Below are 24,008 nucleotides of genomic sequence, written 5' to 3' on the forward strand. Positions count from 1 at the left end.
TTTTAAGGAAGTTTAAGAGGAAAAAGTCCTTAAAAAAAGGGGCGTGAAAAGCACTTCAGAAGTACAAGAAGAGAACAGACACTGTTTCAAAGTAGAAAGGAGGCACGCTTTGTTGGTGCCAATAACTCTTTCATTGTGTCTTTCAAGAATGTGTGGGCAGAAAGAAGGAGATGCAAGTGGGTGGGTCTGGTGATATATGTGCAACAAAGCAATTAAGGATATCTGTCACCAGCCCAATGGGGGCACCTGCTTTACTGCCTCATCATGAGGAGGTGTGATGTATTAGATATATGACATACTTTACTGTACATGACCGTAAAACACATGACTGTCACTTTGTTTCTGATTCTTTTCAGCTAGTTGGTTGGGCAACAGGTGTATGAATGTTGTTAAAAAAGATTTAAGTATATTGTTCATGTCTGTATCTGACAAACAAAGTGTGTCATAGTTTTCTGGAAATATTTACCCACAGCGAAGAAAAGGGACCCAGGTTCATCAAATTTGAAGTAGAACTTAAAGTGGAAGCCAACAGGGTCAGATTTCGTATTAAATGCCCTTTGACTTTTCTTTTCCAGTGTTGAATAACTACAACTGTAGCTATCTACTTTTGAATCATGAATGTCATTTGCTGATTCACTTTCCCCATTCCTAAGAAATAGGCAATGCTTCGCAGGAAATTCCAGGATGGCGTATAAAATAGTTGTTGGCATTGTAAACCAAATAGAAAGAGCCACGATTATGTTTAAACGCTTTAAATTTCCATCCAACTTTAGTCGGTGGAACATCAAACCTGTTGTGTTATACTGCCCCCTACTGGAATGAACATCCAGAGCCTCAGTATGTGTGGGCTGACATTTGTCATCTTTCCTTAGAGAAACATAATAAATAATAATAATAACAATAATAAAATTCAATTCATGGGCCATGATATGACTTTGTTTAAGACCATTTTGTATAATACTGGTTAGTATGTTCCATACCCCTTTAATGTTGTTTTTGTTTTCATCCAATATTTTTTTATAGCCTAGTAATCTTCCCTGTGTGGTCTTAGAATATTATCTAACTTACTTTCTTTTTCTTTTTTTTACATTTCTTCCTACTTAGTTCTATTTTTTTATTAAAAGTGTATTTCTTAGCGAACCCTTTGTAATACATGTAGAATCCTTACATTTGAAGTTCTCCAATATTGTTTTATTGAACAGTTTTCATCAAATAATTAGCTTAAAATTCTTAACTCCACAAATGTATTTCCTGTGAAGTGAAAGAAAAAATCGGTTTCAATGAAAAAAACAAACCAAACAAAACCACCCACTGAACCTAGACAACCGACCAATCAGGGGAGAGCACTCAGTGTGACAGCTGGTGCTTTTCTTTTTTGAAAACGTGTCATCAATCCAGTCCATGAGCATCATATGATGGCCTGGGGCTTTGTAAATACAGCCAATAATTGCATTTTTGTTTTTTGTTTTCTTTCTAGATTTGAATACATAAATTCAAGTAAGTGATCAATAACAGCTGTCATATATCCTCCAACACCCTCATGTTTAAAGATGTATCCACATACATGGCTACTCCTCCTCCACCCATTAATTAATAACTAATCTGTGGGTGTTACAAGATAACATCCCTTTACGTGTGTTGCAATTTGTTTACATGAGTCTCTGCTCCAGACTGGTGTGTGTGTGTGTGCACCCAGAATGGAAAACGAAAGTGTTTTGTTAAGTTTCGTTTCCTGAGTATCAGCTGCTTGGGGATGATAAATAGAGAGAAAACTGCTGACAGTGCCAGAGCTGTATCCAGACTCAGAGCTAAGGCATCGTTTCATCGCTTCACCTCCTTCGAAAACGGACCAGCAAACAACATGAGCCCACCCACAGGTAACACTTGCAGCTCCATTGAGATAATACGTGACAGTTTTCTACAGACAGTTTTGTTTTGCTTCTGTTGTCTGAACAATTTTCCAACCTCCCTTTTTGCTGAGGGAAGGTTTAAAAAACGGGATCAGAAACATGAGCTCATTTTTAACAAACTATATTCTTATGTAAGTATTTGTTCCCCCTTATAGTTTTAAAGCATTGTTGTTCTTTCCATACTTGCAGACTGGATTCCTGGCTTGTGGAAGGACATTTTTGATGATATGCTGAATGATGACAACGAGCTGGACTATGAGGACCAGTGGACTCTCACCTTCAACTACAACCAGACAGAGGAGATCACCAAGCAGGAGAGAAAGAGAGGCTGGAAGGTCTACTGCCACTGTGCTTATGGACAGTATGTATTTGTCTGAACTGTCAAAGAATGTGGACATTAGCTTTAATATTTAATAGACATTTAGATCAGGGTGTAGGTAAGTAGTAGGCTAAGTTGTTATGCCCTCTGATGGATCATCATGCAAGGTCATGTGATGAATAGATTTTGTTTACTGTGGGCAGGTCATGCGAGGTATCAAAACAGCGTCATAGTGTGGAGAAAGCTGGTACTGCACCCTGGGTAAAGAGGGGCGTTCTTGCGTCTTTCTCAAGAGCATCAAATAACAGAAATAGCACCAGTGGGGGAAGAAGTAACTGGATTATTAAAAAATATCCAAAAAGAAAATATTTATTATGAAGAATGGTCAATTAAAGAATCATATTCATTGTTTCACAGGATTATGATTAGTGATGCATAATGTTAACATGTATACTTAAGTGTTTCGGTTGGTAAAGATAGAGATCATTTTATTTATTTATTTACAGCAGACAATTTTAATCTTTAAAAAAGTATTACAGTTGCTTTATATTCAGCAATAATCTGAATCTGCAAAGTAACTAGTAGCTCAAACTGTCAGATACATGTTGTGGTCAACTGAAGTATAACTACCTTTGAGGACTGTTGGCACATTTCAGCTCTGGGTTTAAGTTTACATTGTTACATAGTACGATTGATCCTTTTTAACTTGAGCCTCAGATGAATTTCACAAACGTTCATGACTTAACTTGTTGAGTCTCACGATGAAGCTCTATGCCTCTGACCCTCTTTTGTTGCCTCTCATTCACAGTTTCCGGTGTGAAACCTGCAACAAGACCTGGCCTTCAGCTCGAGTTGTGGTGTTGTTCCGCTACCGGCTGCAGGGTAACCGGGGGACGGTGATCATGCGACCTTTCAGACAGGCCTGTCGCCGTTGTCAGGACGATGAGTTTGAACTTCCAGGTTTTTCCGATGAAGAGGTGGAAAAAGCCCTCCGCAGGCTTTTCAGCAAAATCCGGAAGAATTGCTATGATGATGACAGTGATGATGGCTCATCTACATGCTCCAGAAAAGTGTTCACCAAACCACATGAGGCGTCTCTGTGCGAGGCCTGCAGAATGGGCATCTGCTGTCAGGATGAAGACTAGAAGTGTGTGTGTGTGTTTGTGTATGAGTGTTTGTTTTATATTCACAGAGGTACAAAAATCAACAGGTTGTTCGCTTGTGGGCATAAATACCCCGATTTCACTGACATTTTTATGTAGTTTTGCATTCATAATGGTTAAAAAATTATATGCCATACTATCAGGACCAATAACAGATTGTTCTAGTGTTTATATTCATCCTCTTTTGTAATTTTTGATGGGTCCAATAAAGTGTCCACCTGACCACCTTTCATTCTGGGAGTTTTGTGCTGGTGTCCTGTTGATGTGTAAGTATTGAGAAATAATTCAACTAAATACATTAACTTAACTAATGTTTTACCATTTTATGCTACAATATAACTACCCCACAACATGTATTTGTTTCTCTTTACATGCAAAACAGCTTAAGCATCAATTAAATGATCTTTTATATGAATAAATCATTCAAATTAATTTAATGCTACAGTTCAGGACCTGCAAAGGGATGCATGGATCAAAGATCACAGCCAAAAGACTTTGTAATAGATTTCAAATATATTATAACTCATGAGGGATGGAGCAGTATTATTCATAATATACATTATGTTGAAAAATATGAAATTGTGTTGTTATTGTATTTATATTTATGTTTAGAATTGATACTTTAACCTAATTACAGACTTTTACTCTTTCGACAATTAGAACTGGATCAACCAAAATAACTCGCACAAAAACTGACCAGTTATCCTTATAAAATGTAATTTTCCCCTTTTTTAAAACTTAACTAGTCTAGCTTTTAAATTGTTTAAATTGCCTTAAAGCAAGTTGATTATGAAGCTAAATATGTCATCAACAATATACGTTTATTTCTTTTGTTTTCAATGTATATTTTTATAAATTGCATAAAATATCACGCTTATGTTCATATAAGGAAATATTAAACCTAATCTGTTAAGTGAAATAAAAAATGGGTTTCAATTAAAAAAACAATAAACCAAACAAAACCACCCATTGAAGCTAGACAACCGACCAATCAGGGGGGCGCCCTCAGTGTGACAGCTGGTGCTGAGCATGCGCAGTGTTCTTTTCTCTTTGGCAGCCACAACAACACACTGAAGCGAGCCAGTCAGTCTCGCCCCTCCGCGCTCAGCAGCATCATCTTCGCCCCTGCCGGGTCCGGTGGCAGAGAGGATGGTTCAGCGGAAAAGCAAACGGGGACGCGAATGACAGTGATGAGATAATGATCCTCGATATACGAAGGTTCCCTAGTGTGCGACTAGCTTGACCAAGTGAAACAACCGTGTGAGTAAGACGGAGATTTGATGTTGTGCTGCTGTATGAAAGGTACTCGAAGCTAACATAACACGCTAACGTAAACCTCAGAGACGGCTTGCTAGCTTTGATAGCGGCAGGAAGGCAGGCAGCTTTGGGTGTTAACATTTCCCCGTGCTGCTGAAGGGAACACGTTAACACCCAGGGTAACGCGTTTTATCTTTATCATTCATGCTACTCTTAGCCTCGTTTGTTTCAGCTGGGTTAGTAATACACACAGACTGTCAGTGTGTTAAACAAAGGAGCTTTACCCGAGGGGCCGCATGGACAGAAACATGCATAGAGAAGTCGACTGCTGTTTGTTTTGTGCTCCATTTCATGCTGACACACTTCTTCAGGGGTAACCACACGAGGTCTGACCTGATTATTTGGCTGATACATGGTGACCTAGCTAATTCTGGTAAATGCCCAGGCGCTATGGAAGTCACTTGCACTGAGCTGTCTGACTTTTTGCTCAATCACAAGTTTTATGTCTTCATCTGTCAGTTTATAGAGCACCTCGGACCCCCCCCCCCTTATGCCTTGACTGAGGTGTTGGACTTGATGTGTATCAGCTGACTTTAAGTTTAGATGAGGGTGCTTACTGTTTTTAAAGATATTCAGTAGTTATAATAACAGAGTGGTGGTAGCTGTAGAATAAACTTTTAATGGGCTGGGCTCTGTTTGGCCTTTCATCAATCATACCTGCACTGTTAGGTTTATTATAGAGCTATGATACCAGTGTTGTAATCATATAATGATAAGACAGACATTCATCCTAATAGGGCTGCTGATAATTCTTGTATTCTTTGGATATGAAAGATTAGTGATATGAAGCTGATTAAGCATTGCTGCCAAACACACTTAATTTCTGTCTTCTCAAGAGGGCAAATTTGCTGCTCTTTTCCGTATTTATATAATTCAGTGTGAGAATCTTAAGATTTTCTAAATCAGGCACAACAAAACTTTTTTTTGAAAGGAATCATCTTGTTATTGCAGCGGGCATTTTTTATTATTAGTCTTCAAAATATGTAGTCCAAATTTTTCATGCTGGAGCTTTTGGAACGAGAAAGCGATTGTTCATTGACTAATAAAATCGTCTTTAAACCCTGCAGGATTATTAAGTATCACCTTAATTCGTCATGTTTCTTGTAAACTGTGCGATGTTTTTTGTCATGCCTGGGCTATTTAGAAACACAGAGTGAGTCAGGATGAGTTCCTGTTAGCGGGAATGATCTGTAAGGATTTCAAGAGAAGACTCGTGACTTTGTGATTCTTGAGTTTATGAGTCATTAAGTCTCTAACCTGACATGGGAATACCACATGAACTATAACCCGGCTCTGTTTAGACTCATGGTCCAAGTGAAACTTTTCATTTACAAATGTAAATCCAGAGGCATGTCTTTGTTCCTGGCTTGATTTATAAGTGAGTGTCCAGCCCACAAAGAGCAACCCTCAGACTCACTCCACCCGGCCACTGAATGACATGCAGGCTCTAGAGCTTTCATAATACTACATAATTGCACTGTCACTGCCAAGTGCAAACAGCAGGACTTACGTTCTCTTGGATTCCAAAGTTCTTCGACGTCCTGACTCTCTGTCCTTATTTAGTATGAGAGACAGAGGGAGACTGGCGGAAATTCACAGAAGAGTGAAGTGAACTGGAAGTAAACCATTGTGCACAAAACAGGGCCAAGCAGACAGACTGACCTAATAACTGTAGTATCTCCTCTCCACCACCACCATCAACCCTTCAGATATTTGATTAGATATCAGATACCTGTTTTGTGCATCACAAGAGAAGAACCTTACAAGATCCTCTCTATTATTTCACAAGTGGTAGCAGCCTCTGTGCGAGCCTGTATGTCTCCATCTGCCAGGCTGTGTTTTGCCTGTATGTGCCCCTGTCTGTCACTGCATAGAAATGGAGAGGCAGAGGAGGGGAGGCAGCCAGCCACGTTATTCAAATGTTCCAGAGCCTGAACCAGCCAGCGGCCAACTGTAGCTGGGCTAAAAGAGGCTCTTTGTGAGGGCCAGACAGATGGCTATAGAATGAAGACTGTAATGATACCCTCAACTGCCCAATACACACAGACACATGCACTCACATACAGACTCCACTCATTACAGGATGTAATGCTGTGTTTATGTGTCAAAGGCAGGACAATCTGTGTATGTGTTTTTTGTGAGACAAGATGAAGTTTAGTGATCATGTACAAAATGTGACCGAGGTGTTTTCTTGTTTCCCATGTTGTTTTAGTTCTTTTGATGAATGCCAGTGAAGCACTTTGAAATTAGAGCGAAAACATTGAAAAGAGCATGACAACTAATGAAACTACAGGAGGGGTTGTAAGCTGTTGCTGGGAGAGTGAACTCAGCAGTAGCAGCCATAGTTTTAATTCCTATGATTCTTTGGTTTAGTGCCTGAGAGGAAAAATGAAACAGGTTTTAGCTCTGTGTATTAGCACTGCATGGTTTAACTCACACTCAGAGCTTCATATCCCCAGTCGCAGACAGGCATGAAAACAGCCCAAAATATGCAAATTCCTCACAAAGGCAAGCTAACTGGACTCACAGTGGCCAGCTGTGGTAATATTGACCATGCATTTCATCAACTGACTAACAAAATCGATGGCTTGGATATCATTAACCTTCCCCTCCTGTCTGTCCTCTTTATAATGATCTCTCTGGCTTTCTAGTTTCTTTCTCCTTCCCTCTGTTATCTCCTTTATTTCCGGTGAGATAACATCCTCGCTAAAGCACATCAGCGGATCAATGGATGGACTGATTGATTGAGCTGCTCCTCCTTGTCTCTTCCTTTCGTTTAGTCTCTCTGTTTGTTCACTTTCCAGCCTCAGTCTCGCTATTTCTCTTCCCCCTTTCCTACCATAACCAACTTCCGTTCCCATTCACTCATTGGGATTCTTTCCTCTTCCCATGTGTATCATTCCACCATATTTTCCTCCTATCAATCCCCCCGTCTCTCCTCCTTCTGCTTACAGGGCAGGAAAACACTAAACCATGTCGCTCTAAGGTGTGATCTGTGGTGAACGGGGGAGGAGGAGGAGCAGGAGGAGGCCGAAGGCATAGGTGAGCAGGAAAGGAAGGACGGCGGACGAGCATCTGCCACATCTCCCTGTAGGCGGCCCTCTGCAGGCTCAAAGCCATGGGCAACACAGCTACCAAGTTCCGCAAGGCGCTGGTGGGAGGTGACGAGGCTCTAGCCTGGCAACTGTATGAAGGCAACCCTCAGTTCAGGGAAGGCCTTGACCCGAATGCTTCATACGGAGAGCAGTATCAGCACAATACGCCCCTGCACTACGTCTGCCGCCATGCCATGACTCGTCTGCTCAGGTAACTCAACTTTTTTGGAGGGATGGCTTGTTTTGACTCAAGAGCTTAGACTCTGTTTTAGAGGCAAACACAGCTAGTGTGAGGTCAGACATTTGTTTTAGAAGTCTTAATTGTGCATTTTGGCCGTCACCATATGGGTTTTTCAGAGCCAGATATCAAATTAGAAGACAGAATAGAGCTGTAGAGGTGATAGCTGACTATTTTTGGCCAAATAAAAAACCTTGGTGTACTTGTGTAACATCTAGCATACTTGCACACATCTTGGTTGAAAGATTGAGCAGCTGGAAACAAAAAAAAAAAAGTCTTCTCATCACAAAGGTTACAGCCAGTTGTCTTCTCTGGGGGGAAAGACCATCAACAATCCTGTCCTCTACTCACCAGCTGCAACCTATAAATCAGTGTCTGAGAAACACAGAACATGCAAGTCAGGTATGAGAAGCATAGACACCAGCACCTGATATTAAATGCTAGAGAATCCTACTCACTAAGTTCCCCAAAAGGCCCCACAACTACAGTTAAAGTTGAGCTGTCAAGTTTATAGGCTCTTAGTTGAGGAGGAAGCCTGGCTAGCAGTATTTACTTGTCACTTAAAACCATCACGGCCCAAATCGTGCACAACTTTTACATTTTGATTTAAACAAATTGATATTAGCTGTAAAGTTCAGCATTTTAATATGTGGCTTTAATGACATTTGCTCACTTTTGGAGTCAGTCTCAAGTGGCCATTTGATGAACTGCAATCTGCATCGGCTTAATTTTTTTTTAGCCATGGGTGTTGAGATTGACTGAGATGCTGAATCATTTGGACAGTCATTTTTGAGCCATGTATTTTAATGTTGTTAAACAGTTTTCTAACACAGGTGCAATGGCTGCTCTGTAAGGGAGTCATATTAAACTGACAACAATTAACTGTATGCTTTGATATATTTCTGAGTGTTACCATATGCATCATTTTTAACGCAAACAAGTTGATACTTCACACAAAAGTCCCAGTCACTAATACAAACAATGTTACTGTACAGAAAGTCTTGGAAATCGTCTTGACATGTGGCGGACACAGAAAAGCTTCATCAGCCAAATTAAAAACATCCGGATTCCAAACTAACTACATAAAAACAGTAAGATAAGAAACTGTACTTTAACACCCACAGAACCTCCTGCACATGTAAAAACGAATTTGCGAGAAACACTGATTAACAGAAGTGCAAACTACAGCCTCAGAAAGGACCAGTTACTGAAATGAGCTACTGTGAGAGTCTCAACAAACTCAAACAAGAAAGGAGCACTGCACCAACAATACACATGAAGTTCAGTGTGAAAACAGAGAAACACGAGAAAACAGCTCTATAATGCTCTCCTCTGGATCGGGAGGAGTTTTATTGAGCTACTTTTGAGCTTGTGCCGTACTAGGGACTAAAGTGAAGATCTCTTTGTCAGCTGTATGCTATGACCATTCGTTGTAAGTCTTCCTCCTCCTGTTGCATTTGGGTTAGTGTCACTTTAAGCGTGCCAACTTGATTTTACATCAATTTATTTGCATCTCTACTTGCTTGAAACAGCTGCACACACACACACACACACACACACACACACACACACACCATCATTGGATAATGTCTTCAAAGAAACAATACAGTGGAGTCCCTGAGTCTACCACAACCTTGAAGAAAGGGGTCGAACTAAAAAACATACAGAGAAAGGCACCAGTGTGTCTTTTACCCCCTGCAGGGATAATCAGGCTGCTTGCCGTGAACGAGACTGCTGATTCCATGACTCAATAGCCATCGTCACCTCCTCCTTTTCCTCTTCCTCTCTCCCCCTCTCTCTCTCTCTCTCTCTCTCTTGCCCTTTCTCTCCATGATTACTGTGGGCGGGGGGTCAGAGGAAGCAGTTTGAAAAGGCCATTCAATTATCCGTGCATCTACATGTGTGCACATGTGCATGTGTGTGTTTTTAGGGGGGGAAACTGTGACTCTAAGACTGCTTAATGCGTCCGAGTCTGTATAACACAATGAATCATGGTGTTCTATTTGTGTCCCTTCCTACTAACCTATAATGGGCCAGGGAGGCGTGCTGAAGGCAGCGCTCTGCTCCAGATAAGTATCAGAGGAAATGCTTCTTTGTTCCAGCAGCTTTTTTGGACGGAGGAAAGCAGATAGACGGCAGAAATCTCAGACAAAATACAAACTCGGAGAGGACTGAGCGTGGGCTGGTCGATGCAGAGTCTGTTATTCCGATTTTTTTTTTAACGGGTATCTGTGCCATGTCGGTTTGCCCTCTTCTTGTGTTCTCGGTGGGTTGGATTGGTTTGCAATCCCAAGAGATGTGCAAACTTTTAGATGAATTACTGGAAGAAATGGGTGTAGTTCAGGAAGTGACCACTTCCTTCCACAACAACTTAGAAAACGCTTTTTAAATATGTAAATCACTCTTGTGACTTGATTTCCTGTTGTCTGACATAGACCCAGGAGTCCCAGAAGATGTATTTCCCTTCATACAGCTACTTCCCATTTTACTTTATATGACTTCACCAAGTGGCAACCTCCAGTTAGGGATGGGAAATTAATAAGAGCATTATACGAGCATTCACAATAAAAACAATAAACAAAGTATGAATTTCTTTACAATAAATAAAAAACACTTTGAATGTAGTCAAGTGATGCTTTCTCACTCCACATTTGTACATTTTACTAGTTGTATGGAGGCATGTGTATGGTGGCCATGCTTTAACACCATTTTGATGCAGTCAGATGAAGCTAAAGCTAACTATCAGCTTACTCTCAGATTAATTAATGCTATTTTGCTATTTGGGTGTTGCGTTGAAGTGAAAAAGGGAATAATGATGATTATTGCTGTTTGGGTGTCTTGGCAGTGCACTGCCATCTGGGGAATGCTGCAGGGGCTTGTGGCTGACAGGATAAGAAGGTCAAAAGTGGAAAAGCAGGGCGTAAGTGGAAGAATGGGCTAAATGGCTACACAATAAGGAAACATTCAAACACTAATTCAATTGTGACTGCTGTGTGTCCAGACTCCAGAGGGAGCACTGAGGGAGAGCTTTGGTAGAATGTTTGTATTGTGTTGTGGAAAAACAATGGCATCCGAATATATCCTCAGTTTTTGTTTAATTTAATTTAATGATGTATTTTCAAATGGACCATTATTCATGTTCCATCACTGATTTAAAAATAAAGTTTTGTCGAAGAGGATGGAAGGCAGGCAAAAAAAAAGTGCAAAAAGATTAAGAGGAGGAGAGTGAAAAGACAGAAAATGAGAGTTAGATGTTTTTAAGAGGATGGAAATATTGAAAAAGAAACTTCACGAGGGATGAGGAGAATATGTGAAGCCAAATAAAACCATGAAAAGCTAATCAGCAAATGGAGATCTTGATTGACAAGTAGCAGAGAAAAACAATTTAGTAAACAGAAACACAACCACAGCCAGGCCCACCGAGCTACTTCCCCATCCATCACTGTCTTTGTGGGTGTGTGTGTGTGTGTGTGTGTGTGTGTGTGTGTGTGTGTGTGTGTGCATGCACCTGCCAGCCACCATGTCCATTATCTCATAGATGTTAAACAGAAACAGTCAATATGCTTTTTTTCTCCGCCTCCCTCTTTCTCTCTTTTCCTCTTACCCACAGACTCTCAGATTGCACTACACCTCACTCTTGTCATGTCATCTGAACTCATCTGTCCTCTTTCTCCTTCCTCTGCTCTTTTTTTTTTTTTTTTACACTCTCTGTTTGAAGTCTTCTATTCTTCCTTCTCATATCACTTTACTCTTTTTAAACCTCTCACATTTAATGTAATCTTGTCTTTATCACCTGCATCATACAGGTCCTTCCTGTTTAGTAAAGAGGGAAACCCCAACAAGCGCAACATACACAATGAGACCTGCCTCCACGTGCTGTGCCAAGGCCCGCAGATCCTGCTGCTGTCAGAGGGAGCGCTGTCACCGCGGCTTGCCCGGCCACAGAGGGACGAGCAGCGTCGTGCAGACTGCCTGCAGGTACGAACACACACTCTTAAGTGAAGCTCAGTGAGCACACTTTTGTGAAAAGCCAATAAGCTGAAGCCATCGCTGTCGTTTGACTAATGATGTGAATGCATTTGTGTGTTCCCTCGCTGCCAGATGATCCTGAGCTGGACTGGGGCCAGGCTGGAGGGAGGCCAGTACGAGAAGGCCAATGTCAACACCACCGACAATCATCACAGCACCTGTCTGCACTACGCTGCTGCTGCAGGCATGAAGAGCTGTGTGGAGGTGAGAAAAAGTGTGCAGGCTAACAAACTTGCACTGCTATGGGCTTTGTTTTTTTACTATAGCAGGTCTGTCTGTGCTCTCTGTGATTGGATGGTACAGCCAGGACAGTGAGTAGACTGTAATATTCCAGCCCTCGCATAAGGAGCATCTGTTTCTTGTTTCATTACTGTCAGTTCCAAGTAGCATTTCCTCTCTTGATATTACAGTTATTGAATAAGAAAGAAAACCTAGTTCCTGAATTGAAAAAAAACTGATTTCAACTGTGATATGAGCAGCCTGGGGAAAAGTAATCCAGATATATACTTAAAGATAAAAAAAAGTTTTAACACTCTACATTCTTTCTCTACTCTCTTTTCTTTTATTTGCCTTTTTCATAAACTGTCTGCCAACGCCTCGATACATCTCCTTTTTGATGAACTCCTTTTGAACTGTTGTTTTTTTTTCCCTCTCTCGCTCAGGCCTCTCGCTTTCTTTGTCTTTTGGCTCAAATTCCAATTTCTCTTTCCTCTTCATTAACTCTTTTTTTTCTTTTTCTCCCATTCCTTTCCCCCCCCGATCTCTTCCCCCTTTAGCAGCTAATCCAGAGTGAGGCAGATCTTTTTGTAGAGGATGAGGACAAGTTGACTCCGTGCGACCATGCCGAGCGGCATCACCACACCGAGCTGGCCCTCAGCCTGGAGTCGCAGATGGTTTTCTCCTCCTCTTCTTCTCAGCAGTCAAACACAGATGCACATGGTGATACCAACCTGCTGCAATACAAAGAGGTGAGACAACAGTCACCAGAGGGGTTCCCTGCTGGCTTGACGATGAGAACCATGTTGTTATTTTTATGCTTCTGCTTCCTGCTGTGCCTGTAACCGAATTACCTTTTTTTAAATCTCAGCCTTATGAGGGACTGAAGCTTCAGGACCTGCGCAGGCTGAAGGATATGCTGATCGTAGAGACGGCAGACATGCTGCAAGCCCCCCTCTTCACTGCTGAGGCCCTGCTCCGAGCTCATGGTGTGTGTTTCTCTATTAGAGGAAGCTGGCATTCTTGGGACCTTTACAGACCCACACAGCTCTGTCATTGTGAGAGTTACACAAACATTTCTTGTCTTTAAACCTGCATCTTCTTCTGTCAGACTGGGACAGAGAGAAGCTTCTCGAAGCCTGGATGTCGGACGCTGAAGGCTGCTGCCAGCGCTCGGGTGTGGCCATGCCTACCCCGCCACCCAGCGGATACAACGCCTGGGACACCTTACCCTCACCTCGCACGCCCCGGACCCCACGCTCACCTCTCACACTCACCCTCACCTCCCCGACTGACAGCTGCCTCACACCTGGAGAGGAGGGCCTGTCTACGGTGAGACATCTGCTCCAGATTTGAACAGAAGCGCCAAGGGGCTGGAAATATACATTTCCAATTTCAGACCTGAAGAGCCAAGAAAAAAAAAATAGTCAGCAGTGCAAGTTTTTCTATCTTAGAAGTGCATTCAACAACATTTTCCCCTTCTCTACTTTAACAGCCTCGGTTAGAACATTTTAATTTCATTCATTTTAATTCTTAAGACAAATAACCTATTGATAAAAAGTTGACACTGCACATTCATTGTGTGTCAACATTAATCTAAAGGTCTTTAATAGGCAGTTTTTCTTCATGAAGACTTCAGTGGATTAATTACAATTTAGATAATCTTATTTATTTGATGTGTATCTTCACTGACGGAGATTATATTTGTTTGCATAAAATTCTCTAAATGTTGTTATTTTGTCCGTTATTTGTGTATCGTTATGGAGAACACATTGAGGTGTTTATTAGGCATAAGTATCAGATAACCTCTGAATATAATTGAAATGTCATAATTTCTAGTCTTTTTCCCTGCAGTGTGGAATATGTCTCTGCTCCATCTCAGTGTTTGAGGATCCGGTGGACATGTCCTGTGGACACGAGTTCTGCAGAGGATGCTGGGAAGGGTAGGCACCACCTGTGTTTGTGTGTGTATGCAAATGTTCCTGCACACCTGAGAGTGTCAACTGTTGTCATATGCGTTCTCATTTGTGTCTCAGGTTCCTCAATGTAAAGATTCAGGAGGGCGACGCACACAACATCTTCTGCCCGGCTTACGAGTGCTACCAGCTGGTGCCAGTGCATGTCATCGAGAGTGTGGTTTCCAGAGAGATGGATCAGCGATATCTACAGTTTGACATCAAGGTAAAACATTTACAGGTCATACAGAAATTTGTGTTCAGGATCTCTTTAAGGCTCACTAACTCTTCTTCCAACTGTGTCCTAGCCCATTGTTTGTGTTGTTGCTCCATATTTGAATTTGAAATAAACACAAGGTACTTGTGCCTCTAATGAAAGGATAAGCGCCCCTATGCCCTACTGATAATTTACATAGCCCAACCTGTAGCCTTAATTTGTCATCGCAAACAAAACAGCTTTGCCACCTACCAGGTAGTGACAATGATGATACTCCCTACCCTACCACATGGCCCCTATTAGCCCACACAACTCAATGGGCAGCAAGAGCCAGGACATCACCGGGGTATCAGAGGCCTAATGGGTGGGGATGAAGGGATCCCCCTCTATTCCTTCTTAAGGGGAAGTAATGAATGAATTACAGAGGCAGAAGGGATCAACTGAGCCGGCGGGGGAGCACAGCGTTGTGTGTGTGTGCATGCCTGACTGTGTGTGTATGTGGAGCTTCTGCAACACCAGAATTCACAGACAGGGACACAAATATTACACTGTCTGAAATCACTACGAATGTACAAAAATGTAACGACATCTGAGCTTAGTTACGGCACTACACAGTATGAAAAGGGTTATAGAGAAAAGTTTATAGAAAGATCTCAGAAAAGAACGACTTTTATTTACTTTTAATTTCTCCCGGTTTGTTTGTTGTCCATTTATTGTGTTCTCTCATCACCTCTCCCCTCTTTGTTGCAGGCGTTTGTTGACAACAATCCCGCCATCCGCTGGTGTCCCGCAGCACGTTGTGAGCGTGCAGTGCGGCTCACGCGACCCGGCCCTGGGGACAGCGACCCCCAGAGTTTCCCCCTACTGCCCTCCCCAGCTGTTGATTGTGGAAAGGGTCACCTCTTCTGCTGGTACACTGCTTGTCTCTTTTTCAACTTGATGCAAATGTAGTGTTCAATTATTTTTCCCACACACAAATATGTGTTTTTGAAAACTATACCCTTTATTACAGCACACATTTTTTACAAATGTTTCTCAGCTAATACTTTTAGATTTTTGTCAGCAAAATATTTGTGTCAACAGAAACTTTTAATTAAATCTCCCTATTCTTATCGTCAGGCTTTTTTTTGCCACATGGCTGCAGCATGGGTGACAGTTGTTTTGTTACTTTATTGTCAGTGGATTATATTATGCTGTTTATCTCCCTCACAGGGAGTGCCTTGGCGAGGCCCACGAGCCATGTGACTGTCAGATGTGGAGGAACTGGCTCCAGAAAGTGACAGAGATGAAGCCTGAGGAGTGTAAGTGCCTCACTGTGACCTTAATGTTTCCAGGAATTTTCAGTGTTCCCGGGGATCGTTTTAGCTGCAGCTCAGTAAGCCGGCACCACAATAAGCCCGTTAACAACAGCTGTCAGGTCAGCCGACCAGGATGTGTCTTCATGTACTTTATAACCTCCCGGCAGGTGTTCAGCTCATTGATATTTGCCAAAGGTGATGGACAAATGAGTCGTTGCTTATGTGTGTGTGTGTGTGTGTGTGTGTCTGTGTGTGTGTGTGTGTGTGTGTGTGTGTTTCTGCTTACTACAGTGGCAGGTGTGAGTGAAGCCTATGAGGATGCTGCTAACTGCCTGTGGCTGCTGACCAACTCCAAACCATGTGCCAACTGCAAGTCGCCCATTCAAAAGAATGAGGGCTGCAACCATATGCAGTGTGCCAAGGTTTACACATTAATATCTCTGTCAGCTGTTTGTCTGATCTCTCAATATTAATAATTCTTTATTTTGTCCTGTGTTTGGAGACAATTTTAAGATGAACTCTCTCTCTCTCTCTCTCTCTCTCTCTCTAGTGTAAGTATGACTTCTGTTGGATCTGTCTAGAGGAGTGGAAGAAGCACAGCTCATCAACAGGAGGCTACTATCGCTGCACTCGCTATGAGGTCATCCAACAGCTCGAGGAGCAGTCCAAGGAGATGACTGTAGAGGTACTAACAGACAAACAAAATGATGTAAACATAAACATATACAAAAAGACATCTTTCACTGCTTGAATTATAATCTACAAGAACTGCTCAATCCTCTCTGATGATCATATTACCATAAAGAATTCAAACACGCTGACTGGCACACTCAAGGCTCTTTAATGATCATGTGGATGTTTTGTCACAGGCAGAAAAGAAGCACAAAAGTTTTCAGGAGCTGGACCGTTTTATGCACTATTACACCCGCTTCAAGAACCATGAACACAGTTACAAGGTAATGCACTCCTGACACGTTCTCATATCAATTCACAGCTAGAGTTCCTAAATGCTCATTTAGAGCTAGAGTACATCTGATGACTGTGAGATATTGGATGTGTATATTTTGTCTTGTTGTCTGTTAGTTGGAGCAGAAATTGCTGAAAACAGCTAAAGAGAAGATGGAGCAGCTGAGCAGAGCCTTCATTTGTCGTAAGTCTCACTATCCTTGCCTGATGTGATTTTAATTAATGTGGGGCGTATAGAACTTTTTTTTTTTTGGTCTGAAGAGGCGGTAATAGATTGCTCCAGTGTTTTATAATTCTTCATTTATTTAAGTATTTTTCACTAACCTCGTGTGTGTGTCTCTGTTTGTTTTTTTTTGCTCCAGGTGAAGGCACTCCACCAGACACGAGGTTCATAGAGGACGGCGTGTGCGAGCTGCTTAAGACGCGTCGTGTGCTGAAGTGCTCTTACCCGTACGGCTTCTTCCTGCAGCAAGGCAGCACTCAGAAAGAGATATTTGAGCTCATGCAGGTAATCGATCACAAATCTTTGACATGCATCCTTTGCAAGAACAAATCTGATGGCTTACATGCCCCTACTGTGACCCTGTAAAGACTGCTGTGCTGATTTAGACCACACAGGACTAAACAAGTTACAAAACATTAGAGTCCTTAAAGTTAGCCCAGATTTTCAAGATTTCACAACTAAATACATCTTGGTAGAGACAAAGTGTGTACACAAGAGTAATGGGAGGTATGGCAGAGAGGGACTGGAGAGAACTTAAAACCATAATCAGTGAATGTGGAGTTCCAGTTTTTGAGCAAATGGAAGTAGACACATTTGTCTGTGGTTTCTTCCCAGACTGACCTGGAGATGGTTGTGGAGGATTTGGCCCAGAAGGTCAACCGGCCTTACCTGAGGACGCCCTGCCACAAAATCATTAGCGCGGCTCGTTTGGTGCAGCAGAAGAGGCAAGAATTCTTGGCATCAGTGGCCCGTGGTGTCGCTCCCAACGATTCTCCAGATCCTCCACGCAGGAAGTAAGGAGAAAATACACACACACACACACACACACTCACACTCACACTCACACTCACTCAAACATTAAATGGTTTTGTTTTTTGCAGTTAGAGAAGAAACAGTAAAAAATCTGGTTACAAACTACACAATGATGAATGTTTGAATAATGTGACTCTTCTGTTTTATTTGCTCCAGTTACCCTGGAGGATCATGGGACTGGGAGTACCTCGGTTTTGCCTCACCTGAGGTAAGCAGAAACTGAACACAATGAAACGCTGCTAATGTTGAGATTTATGCCCCAGCTAAAGCTTCTCCCTATACCGTAACCCTCCCGTCATGTAAATGCATGACTCCGGCTGCAGCTGACATAGTTTGCTTGTGTGTGTTAAGATGGGGAGTCGTCACTCTGTGCTGGGAGCAGGAGAGCAGAGAGACAGACAGTCACAGGTAATAAATGGTTTAAAGCTACAAGCATTTTTGTGCAAATGCATGTGCTATGTTCTATTTTTCTTTGCCTTAGATTGTGCACATGTTCAGTGCAAAGAGGACTTGGCACACCACTGCTGGAGTTGGCTTCGTTAAAACACAGCTTGATTTACTTTTTGCAGGATTATGCTGACATCCAGTACCGTCGCAGACACAGACCACGGCGCAGAGGAGACATGCTGAGTCTGCACAACCTAAGGAGCAGCAGCAACACGCCAGAAACCAGCAGAAGGAGTGAGAACACAGGTCTGCACATTGTAATGCACTATTCAACTAACTTTTATCAAGGCCTTTTGAATGCTAACAGGATTATCCAAAAGGCAAAAAGGTGTTCGTACAGTCCTTGGGATTTTGGAATTGTTCAAATAAACACTTTTCACAATATTGTACCACATACAATAAATGATTTATAGCAATATATTACAGTATGTATAAACATTTGATCCTAATCCAGCTCTCCCATTTGCCTCCCCTAATACATTTTCAGATGTCACTACACCTGACAGCCAGCAAATGGTTTTTTAAGTTATAGCTCTATTAATCTTGTACAGTCAGTGCACACAGAGACATCGACCACTGGGATCAATGAGCATTAAGCCACATAAAGCTGTTTTCGTTTTAACATCATGTTTTGTTTTTCCAGAAGGTCCAGAGAGAGGCGAAGGACGCAGGAGAGCGCTTGGCTCGCTGGATGACGACGACCCAAATATCCTTCTTGCCATCCAGCTCTCCCTGCAGGAGTCCCGCAGAGAGCGGAGCCTGGAAGGAGGCCTGGAGAGGGGGATGGAGGGAAGAGTGGAGCTTGTTGGGGGACTGGAAGCAGGACAGGAGAGGAGGGCGGGTCCCATTGGAGAACTGGGCAGTGTCGCTTTGCACTCTCTCAACACAGACGGTCCTCCAGGTGCCAGAGGCCCCTCATATCCAGCCTCTCTCCTGGATCCTCCCCGCCCTCCTCACAGGACAGACTCCACCTCCCAGCATCCTACGTCCACTCCCCTCCCCCTTCCTCCCCCGCCTCCCTCTCTCAGTGCGGAGCTGCTGGAGCTGGGAGACAGCCTTATGAAACTGGGGAACATAACCACTCCTTACGACCTGGACACACACACACAGGAGCAGCTGTGCTCACACCACACATACAACCACAGTACACTAACCGCTCCCTACAGCATTGAACCTGCATATAGCGCCTGCACCAATAGACAAGAGCAGAGCGCTCCATATGTGCTCAACCATATCACCACCACTGATCATCGCTATGACAACAAAGAGCAGGGTTACTGCCACTCCAATGCTTATTTAGCTGAGGCTGAGCCCACTGCCTCCTACGAACTTGAAAGCACCCAAAACCTAGCCCCTCAGAATTCCTACAACCAGGAACACGCATCCTCGTATGACAGCCCCTCGAAACCAGACAGCTCTTACACATCCAACCCAGAACACAGTAGGTCTTACTCTCAGGAGCGTCCTGCTGCCTGCGCTCTCGAACGCCCACTCAAACCAGACCCCCAGCCCCCTGCCCAGTTGTGCCTCCCGTCTCCAGAGCTCGATCCGGAGCTGCTGCTTTCCCCGGTGATACCACCAGGGGGCCCTTTCACCCCCAGCGACCCTCAGAGTCTAGAGGCCCTGGACCCCACCGCCAGTGCCCAGCTGCTGGACAACATCATGGCCTGGTTCAACAACAACATCAACCCCCAGAACAACCCGCAGAGCCTCGCCCTCATCCCCTCCCCTCCCACTACAGAAACAGACTCCTCCCCCGACACACACACAGAAACTGAGACTGCAAGCCAGACCTCCAGGGAACCGACCCCGGCCCCAGTTTGGCAGCCCCTGGAGGGTGAGCCAGAAGGGGAGAGGGGGCCAGTGAGCCCCCATCATGGTGCTTCGGGCACAGAGAACCTGAAGACATCAAGGCCGAGCACTCTTGATCTTGAAAACAGGGAGGCTGGCGAGGAGGGTGCGGGCGCAGGGTGTGTGGCTGACATGTCGCTGGACGAAGTGCACACACACCCGTGCCCACACCCCCAACACGGAAACAGTCCCACAAATGCTGCCCCGCCCACAGAGAGAGACTTAGACCTCATCCTTCAGCTAGAAGAGGATCAATCACCTGAGGAATGGGAGGAGCAAGTACACCTGGTGTGACGGCAACAAAGCGACGACATGGAGAGAGATGGTTGAGCAAGTACAGACCGAGAGAGAGAGAGAGAGAGAGAGAGAGAGAGAGAGAGAGAGAGAGAGAGATGAAAGCAAAAGAGGAAACAAACAAAAGGTGGAAAAACTAGTGAGGAGCACTGATGGAAAATTTAATGTTGATGCCTCAATGGAAGCTGTGTGTCTCTGGCAATTGAGTGTTTACTGTGTGTATTATACTGTATCTAGAGAGGACTTAAAGACCTGCGGCTTTGTCCAGTAAAGATGATGTCATACGCATTTTTTAAAGTGCTTTTTGTCTGCGATAAAGAAAGCAGACAAACTATTCTTTGAAACAACTGAGTGTTTAAAACAGAGTACATCAATGGTAAGCTACTGATATCATAACTCAAAGTGCTGCTCATGTTTTTCTTTTCTTATTTTTTTTATTTATTACTCCGCCTCCTCTTGTGTTTGTCTTCTACATTTCATCCAGGGTGAAGTTTTGGTGCTGATCATGCTGAAAGCCAAACTTGCCTCCTTTTTGCCACAACAAACTGACCCAACCGTGAGCCTGTTCAAAGCTCCCAGAGCCGAACACGATGATAACTGTAACCTCGGAGCTGGTTTAGCGTACTGTACAATCAGAGGGCCTGATTCCTTTTTAGACCTTCTTGCACACTGTGCCTGCTTTGTTTGGGAGCAAACACACTACTGATCTTTCCTTTTGGTAGGCAAGAAAGCACCTGTCACTGCTAGAACAACATACCTATGACAGTTATTTTTCTCTTGTTACACCTCACAGAGGAGAAATGGTATTGAACAGAGAGGTCAAAGGCTGCACCTTTAGAGTCAGTGGGAAGTGAGTGTATTGCTCAAAGACATTTCATCGTCATTGGTGCTTGTTGTTTTCCCACTCACCACATCACCCTTCTTCTCTTCCTTAAAATAAATGTATTTAATAAGAGGTCAGCTTTCATCCATATTGATGTATTTCACAGATGCTTTGGCTCAGTTTACACAATGAGCGATTTAACGTTTAAAACTCTTAATACAAACAATCATTTCAACAACAAAGCCTTAAAATCTGCTCTGAGAAAACACAATGAAAACAGCTTAATCCATCCATGAATGAAAAAGTATCACAAAACCAAGTTAATTACTGGAGTTGTTGCAATGATGTATCGGAAAACACAATGCTAGTCATCTTTAATTCTCTTTAAAAAAAAAAAAAAAAAGATCGGTGGTCATTTCCTCCAAGAATGTGCAATTTTGTGGCAGAAGTAGGTGTTGAAAGTATGTTAAGTATGAGTAAAGGCTGAAAAACATGTATTAATATTAATTAATTTAACTTAAGTAATAAATCTTGAACAATCTTCTTAACACATATCGATTTGCCCAAGGCAGTAAATTAAAATCAAACTCGGAAGATATTTATTTTTTAGAACACATTTTCGATCCATTTTTGTCAGATGAAAGAACTAAAAATGAATTATGCTGTCACTAAAAAAAATAATGACCACAGTAAATCTTCCATTCATGCAAATGCTGTTTATGATTATACTTAACTGCATCACTTTACTATTAAACTTTAATACTTCCATCAAGAGTAAGTTTAAAATCCAGTAAGTTAGTGTAATGCTGGAAAGCATGCAGCATTGACCCAGAAGTCAAAGTAACAGACACTCAGAGCATTGCAACACTTTGACATCCCATTTCCTTTTTGTCCCTCTTCCAGAGCTCATTTGTTGAAACAGACTCAAAAGGTTAGTGTTGGAGAAAAAGTTAAACCTTTATTACATTCATTCAGAGAGCAGTCTGCTTAGAAACAAGTGAAACTAAGAACAGGAGGTTACTGTATTCTAAGGACTGATTTTTAATGTTTGTCTCTTTGCACATTCAAACTCAGCCAAAGCAAAATCACTCCTGCTGTAGTCGTTTGTTTCATTCGCATCTTTTCCACTACTGATGGATGGTGCAGCGTGCTGGTGATGAATGGGAGCTGGGTCAGGCTTGTTTGAACTGTAATTTATCCTTTTTCTTTATTCCTTCTGATGGAAATGTCTTCAAGTTGAGACCAGCGCTGTTTGGTCTGTGTGCCTTTTTTGTTTGTATTTGTTTATTTGTTGGTATTTGTTAGTGTCATTCCTTTTAACCTTATAGTTGTTTTTGAAAGCTGATGGAGAACACACTGCGAAACACAACACAGGTTTTAGCTGCACATTAGAATTGTTTCCATCTACACCCCAGTGTTATCTTACTTTTCCTGGTACCAAGATGTTTAGGCCGTTTAATTGAATCCTAAAAAAAACAGCTTCGAAGCCACATGAAAGAATTAATTAATGATTTTTTTTTTACTCCTTGACTTTCCGGTTTAATCAGAAACAACTTTGTACAAAAGTGTAGCGCAGTTGGCCTTTGATTCTTTCTTTTTTTATCTTGATTGTAGTGAAGCCAAACATTATTGCCCAACTGTAATGTTTACAAGAGAGAAGACTCTGCCTGCTGTGTTTTAGATATGACGTGCTGCTTTGGACACTGACATGATCATTACAATGAATCATACTTTCATCAAGGCCAAACAAATGTCAAGAAATCCTTTTCTAAAGCAAACTCTGAATTTGTTGAAACGTCTCCCTCTACTTTGCAGAAGTATCCAATTATACAGAACGTGATATGCAATCAGAAACTGATTATTGACAGATTTAGTTGCAGGTTTAATGAAATGTGCTCAAATGAAGTGATCCTGACTTTGAACACCCTAAAAGAACACCACTTCTCTCTATTGAACATTAAACTGTGAAGGTGCTGGACAGCCTAAAGGTGCTGATGAAGACATTTCATAACGCATCGCCTTCTGATGTGTGAGGGCCGCCAGTGACGCCCTTAACATTTTTAGACTTTGTTCCCTAAGGAATGAAGGTCAACAGGACTACTCACTTTTATTTTTGGTTGCATGGTTGAATCAGGACAAACACTGAACGCTCTTACTCTGTGGGTTTCTTTCATTTGCACAGACATGCTTTTAATTTGTTAAATTGATCAAATGGTGTCAGACAAGATGGGGAGAACTGATGAGTGAGACTTTTATTATTATGAGTATTATTTTCTTTGTTTTCTTGATTTTGATTTTAATTTATGGTCTGCCATTTTGTACTCCATATTTAATGTTTATACTTTAACTAACCCTCAGCCAACCACTACAGAACTCAAAAGAATGAAATTGCACTCTCATAGATTATACTTGATACATTCCCGGTGGGTCCATAAAGGAGGTTTGATGTGTGGCCAAAACTGTAAATGGAAGTCTCAGTGCAAAGTTTACTCTCAATAAAAAGAGCTAAAAGTGTGTCACTAAGAGTTTTTCTTGGAGTGCTAGTGAGAGAAATCCCTCTCACTAAAGGAATTGAAACAACAATGCACAACAAAAAGGCCATCCATATCTATATCAAGTGAACTTCATACTTCAAACATCATGCATTAAAAAAGTACAACTAGTAAGGACAAATTCTTATTTTGGATCATCCAAAACTTGTCCTTTTGAAAACTACCCATAACATGCCTGTGCTGAATGACAGTCCTGACAGAACTATTCAAAGGTCCACTGTACCAATCAACACCAGGGTGGTAAAATACTCACCATATCAACTCTGTAGTACCATCTACTGT

At 42.3% G+C, this 24,008-nt stretch overlaps 2 protein-coding genes across 4 annotated transcripts; both read left to right on the top strand.

Moving 5' to 3' along the window:
* Positions 1–1,720: 1,720 nt before the first annotated feature.
* On the top strand, positions 1,721–3,614 carry LOC109982472 (receptor-transporting protein 3). The gene is made up of 3 exons (XM_020631708.3): positions 1,721–1,877; positions 2,100–2,271; positions 3,038–3,614. The coding sequence occupies exons 1-3, from the start codon at positions 1,754–1,756 to the stop codon at positions 3,372–3,374; spliced, it is 633 nt and encodes a 210-aa protein (XP_020487364.3). The 5' UTR covers positions 1,721–1,753; the 3' UTR covers positions 3,375–3,614.
* Positions 3,615–4,463: 849 nt separating this feature from the next.
* Positions 4,464–23,690, top strand: LOC109982429 (ankyrin repeat and IBR domain-containing protein 1). Of its 3 annotated transcripts, none has more exons than XM_020631638.3 (21): positions 4,464–4,652; positions 7,664–8,015; positions 11,849–12,020; positions 12,144–12,275; positions 12,848–13,039; positions 13,159–13,276; positions 13,399–13,619; positions 14,142–14,230; positions 14,324–14,468; positions 15,210–15,370; positions 15,672–15,760; positions 16,049–16,179; positions 16,308–16,442; positions 16,627–16,713; positions 16,841–16,907; positions 17,086–17,231; positions 17,562–17,740; positions 17,916–17,967; positions 18,111–18,167; positions 18,329–18,452; positions 18,850–23,690. In XM_020631638.3, the coding sequence occupies exons 2-21, from the start codon at positions 7,828–7,830 to the stop codon at positions 20,349–20,351; spliced, it is 3,987 nt and encodes a 1,328-aa protein (XP_020487294.2). In that variant the 5' UTR covers positions 4,464–4,652; positions 7,664–7,827; the 3' UTR covers positions 20,352–23,690. The 3 variants fall into 3 exon arrangements, with proteins under 3 accessions (XP_020487294.2, XP_020487295.2, XP_065804439.1); XM_020631639.3 differs by having other exon boundaries at positions 12,851–13,039; XM_065948367.1 differs by lacking the exon at positions 18,111–18,167.
* Positions 23,691–24,008: the final 318 nt, after the last annotated feature.

This window comes from Labrus bergylta, chromosome 19 (assembly GCF_963930695.1).
Source record: "Labrus bergylta chromosome 19, fLabBer1.1, whole genome shotgun sequence".
Taxonomy (NCBI): Eukaryota; Metazoa; Chordata; class Actinopteri; order Labriformes; family Labridae; genus Labrus; species Labrus bergylta.

What these genes read in the sequence shown, in the direction of transcription:
- LOC109982429 (XM_020631638.3), top strand. Translation starts at nt 7,828, where the DNA reads ATGGGCAACACAGCTACCAAGTTCCGCAAGGCGCTGGTGGGAGGTGAC. An exon ending in GAGAGGAGGGCCTGTCTACG is followed by an intron (nt 13,620 to 14,141) that starts GTGAGACATCTG and finishes TTTTCCCTGCAG; the next exon opens with TGTGGAATATGTCTCTGCTC. An exon ending in AGAGAGACAGACAGTCACAG is followed by an intron (nt 18,168 to 18,328) that starts GTAATAAATGGT and finishes TACTTTTTGCAG; the next exon opens with GATTATGCTGACATCCAGTA.
- LOC109982472 (XM_020631708.3), top strand. Translation starts at nt 1,754, where the DNA reads ATGATAAATAGAGAGAAAACTGCTGACAGTGCCAGAGCTGTATCCAGA. An exon ending in CAACATGAGCCCACCCACAG is followed by an intron (nt 1,878 to 2,099) that starts GTAACACTTGCA and finishes CCATACTTGCAG; the next exon opens with ACTGGATTCCTGGCTTGTGG. An exon ending in TGCCACTGTGCTTATGGACA is followed by an intron (nt 2,272 to 3,037) that starts GTATGTATTTGT and finishes TCTCATTCACAG; the next exon opens with TTTCCGGTGTGAAACCTGCA.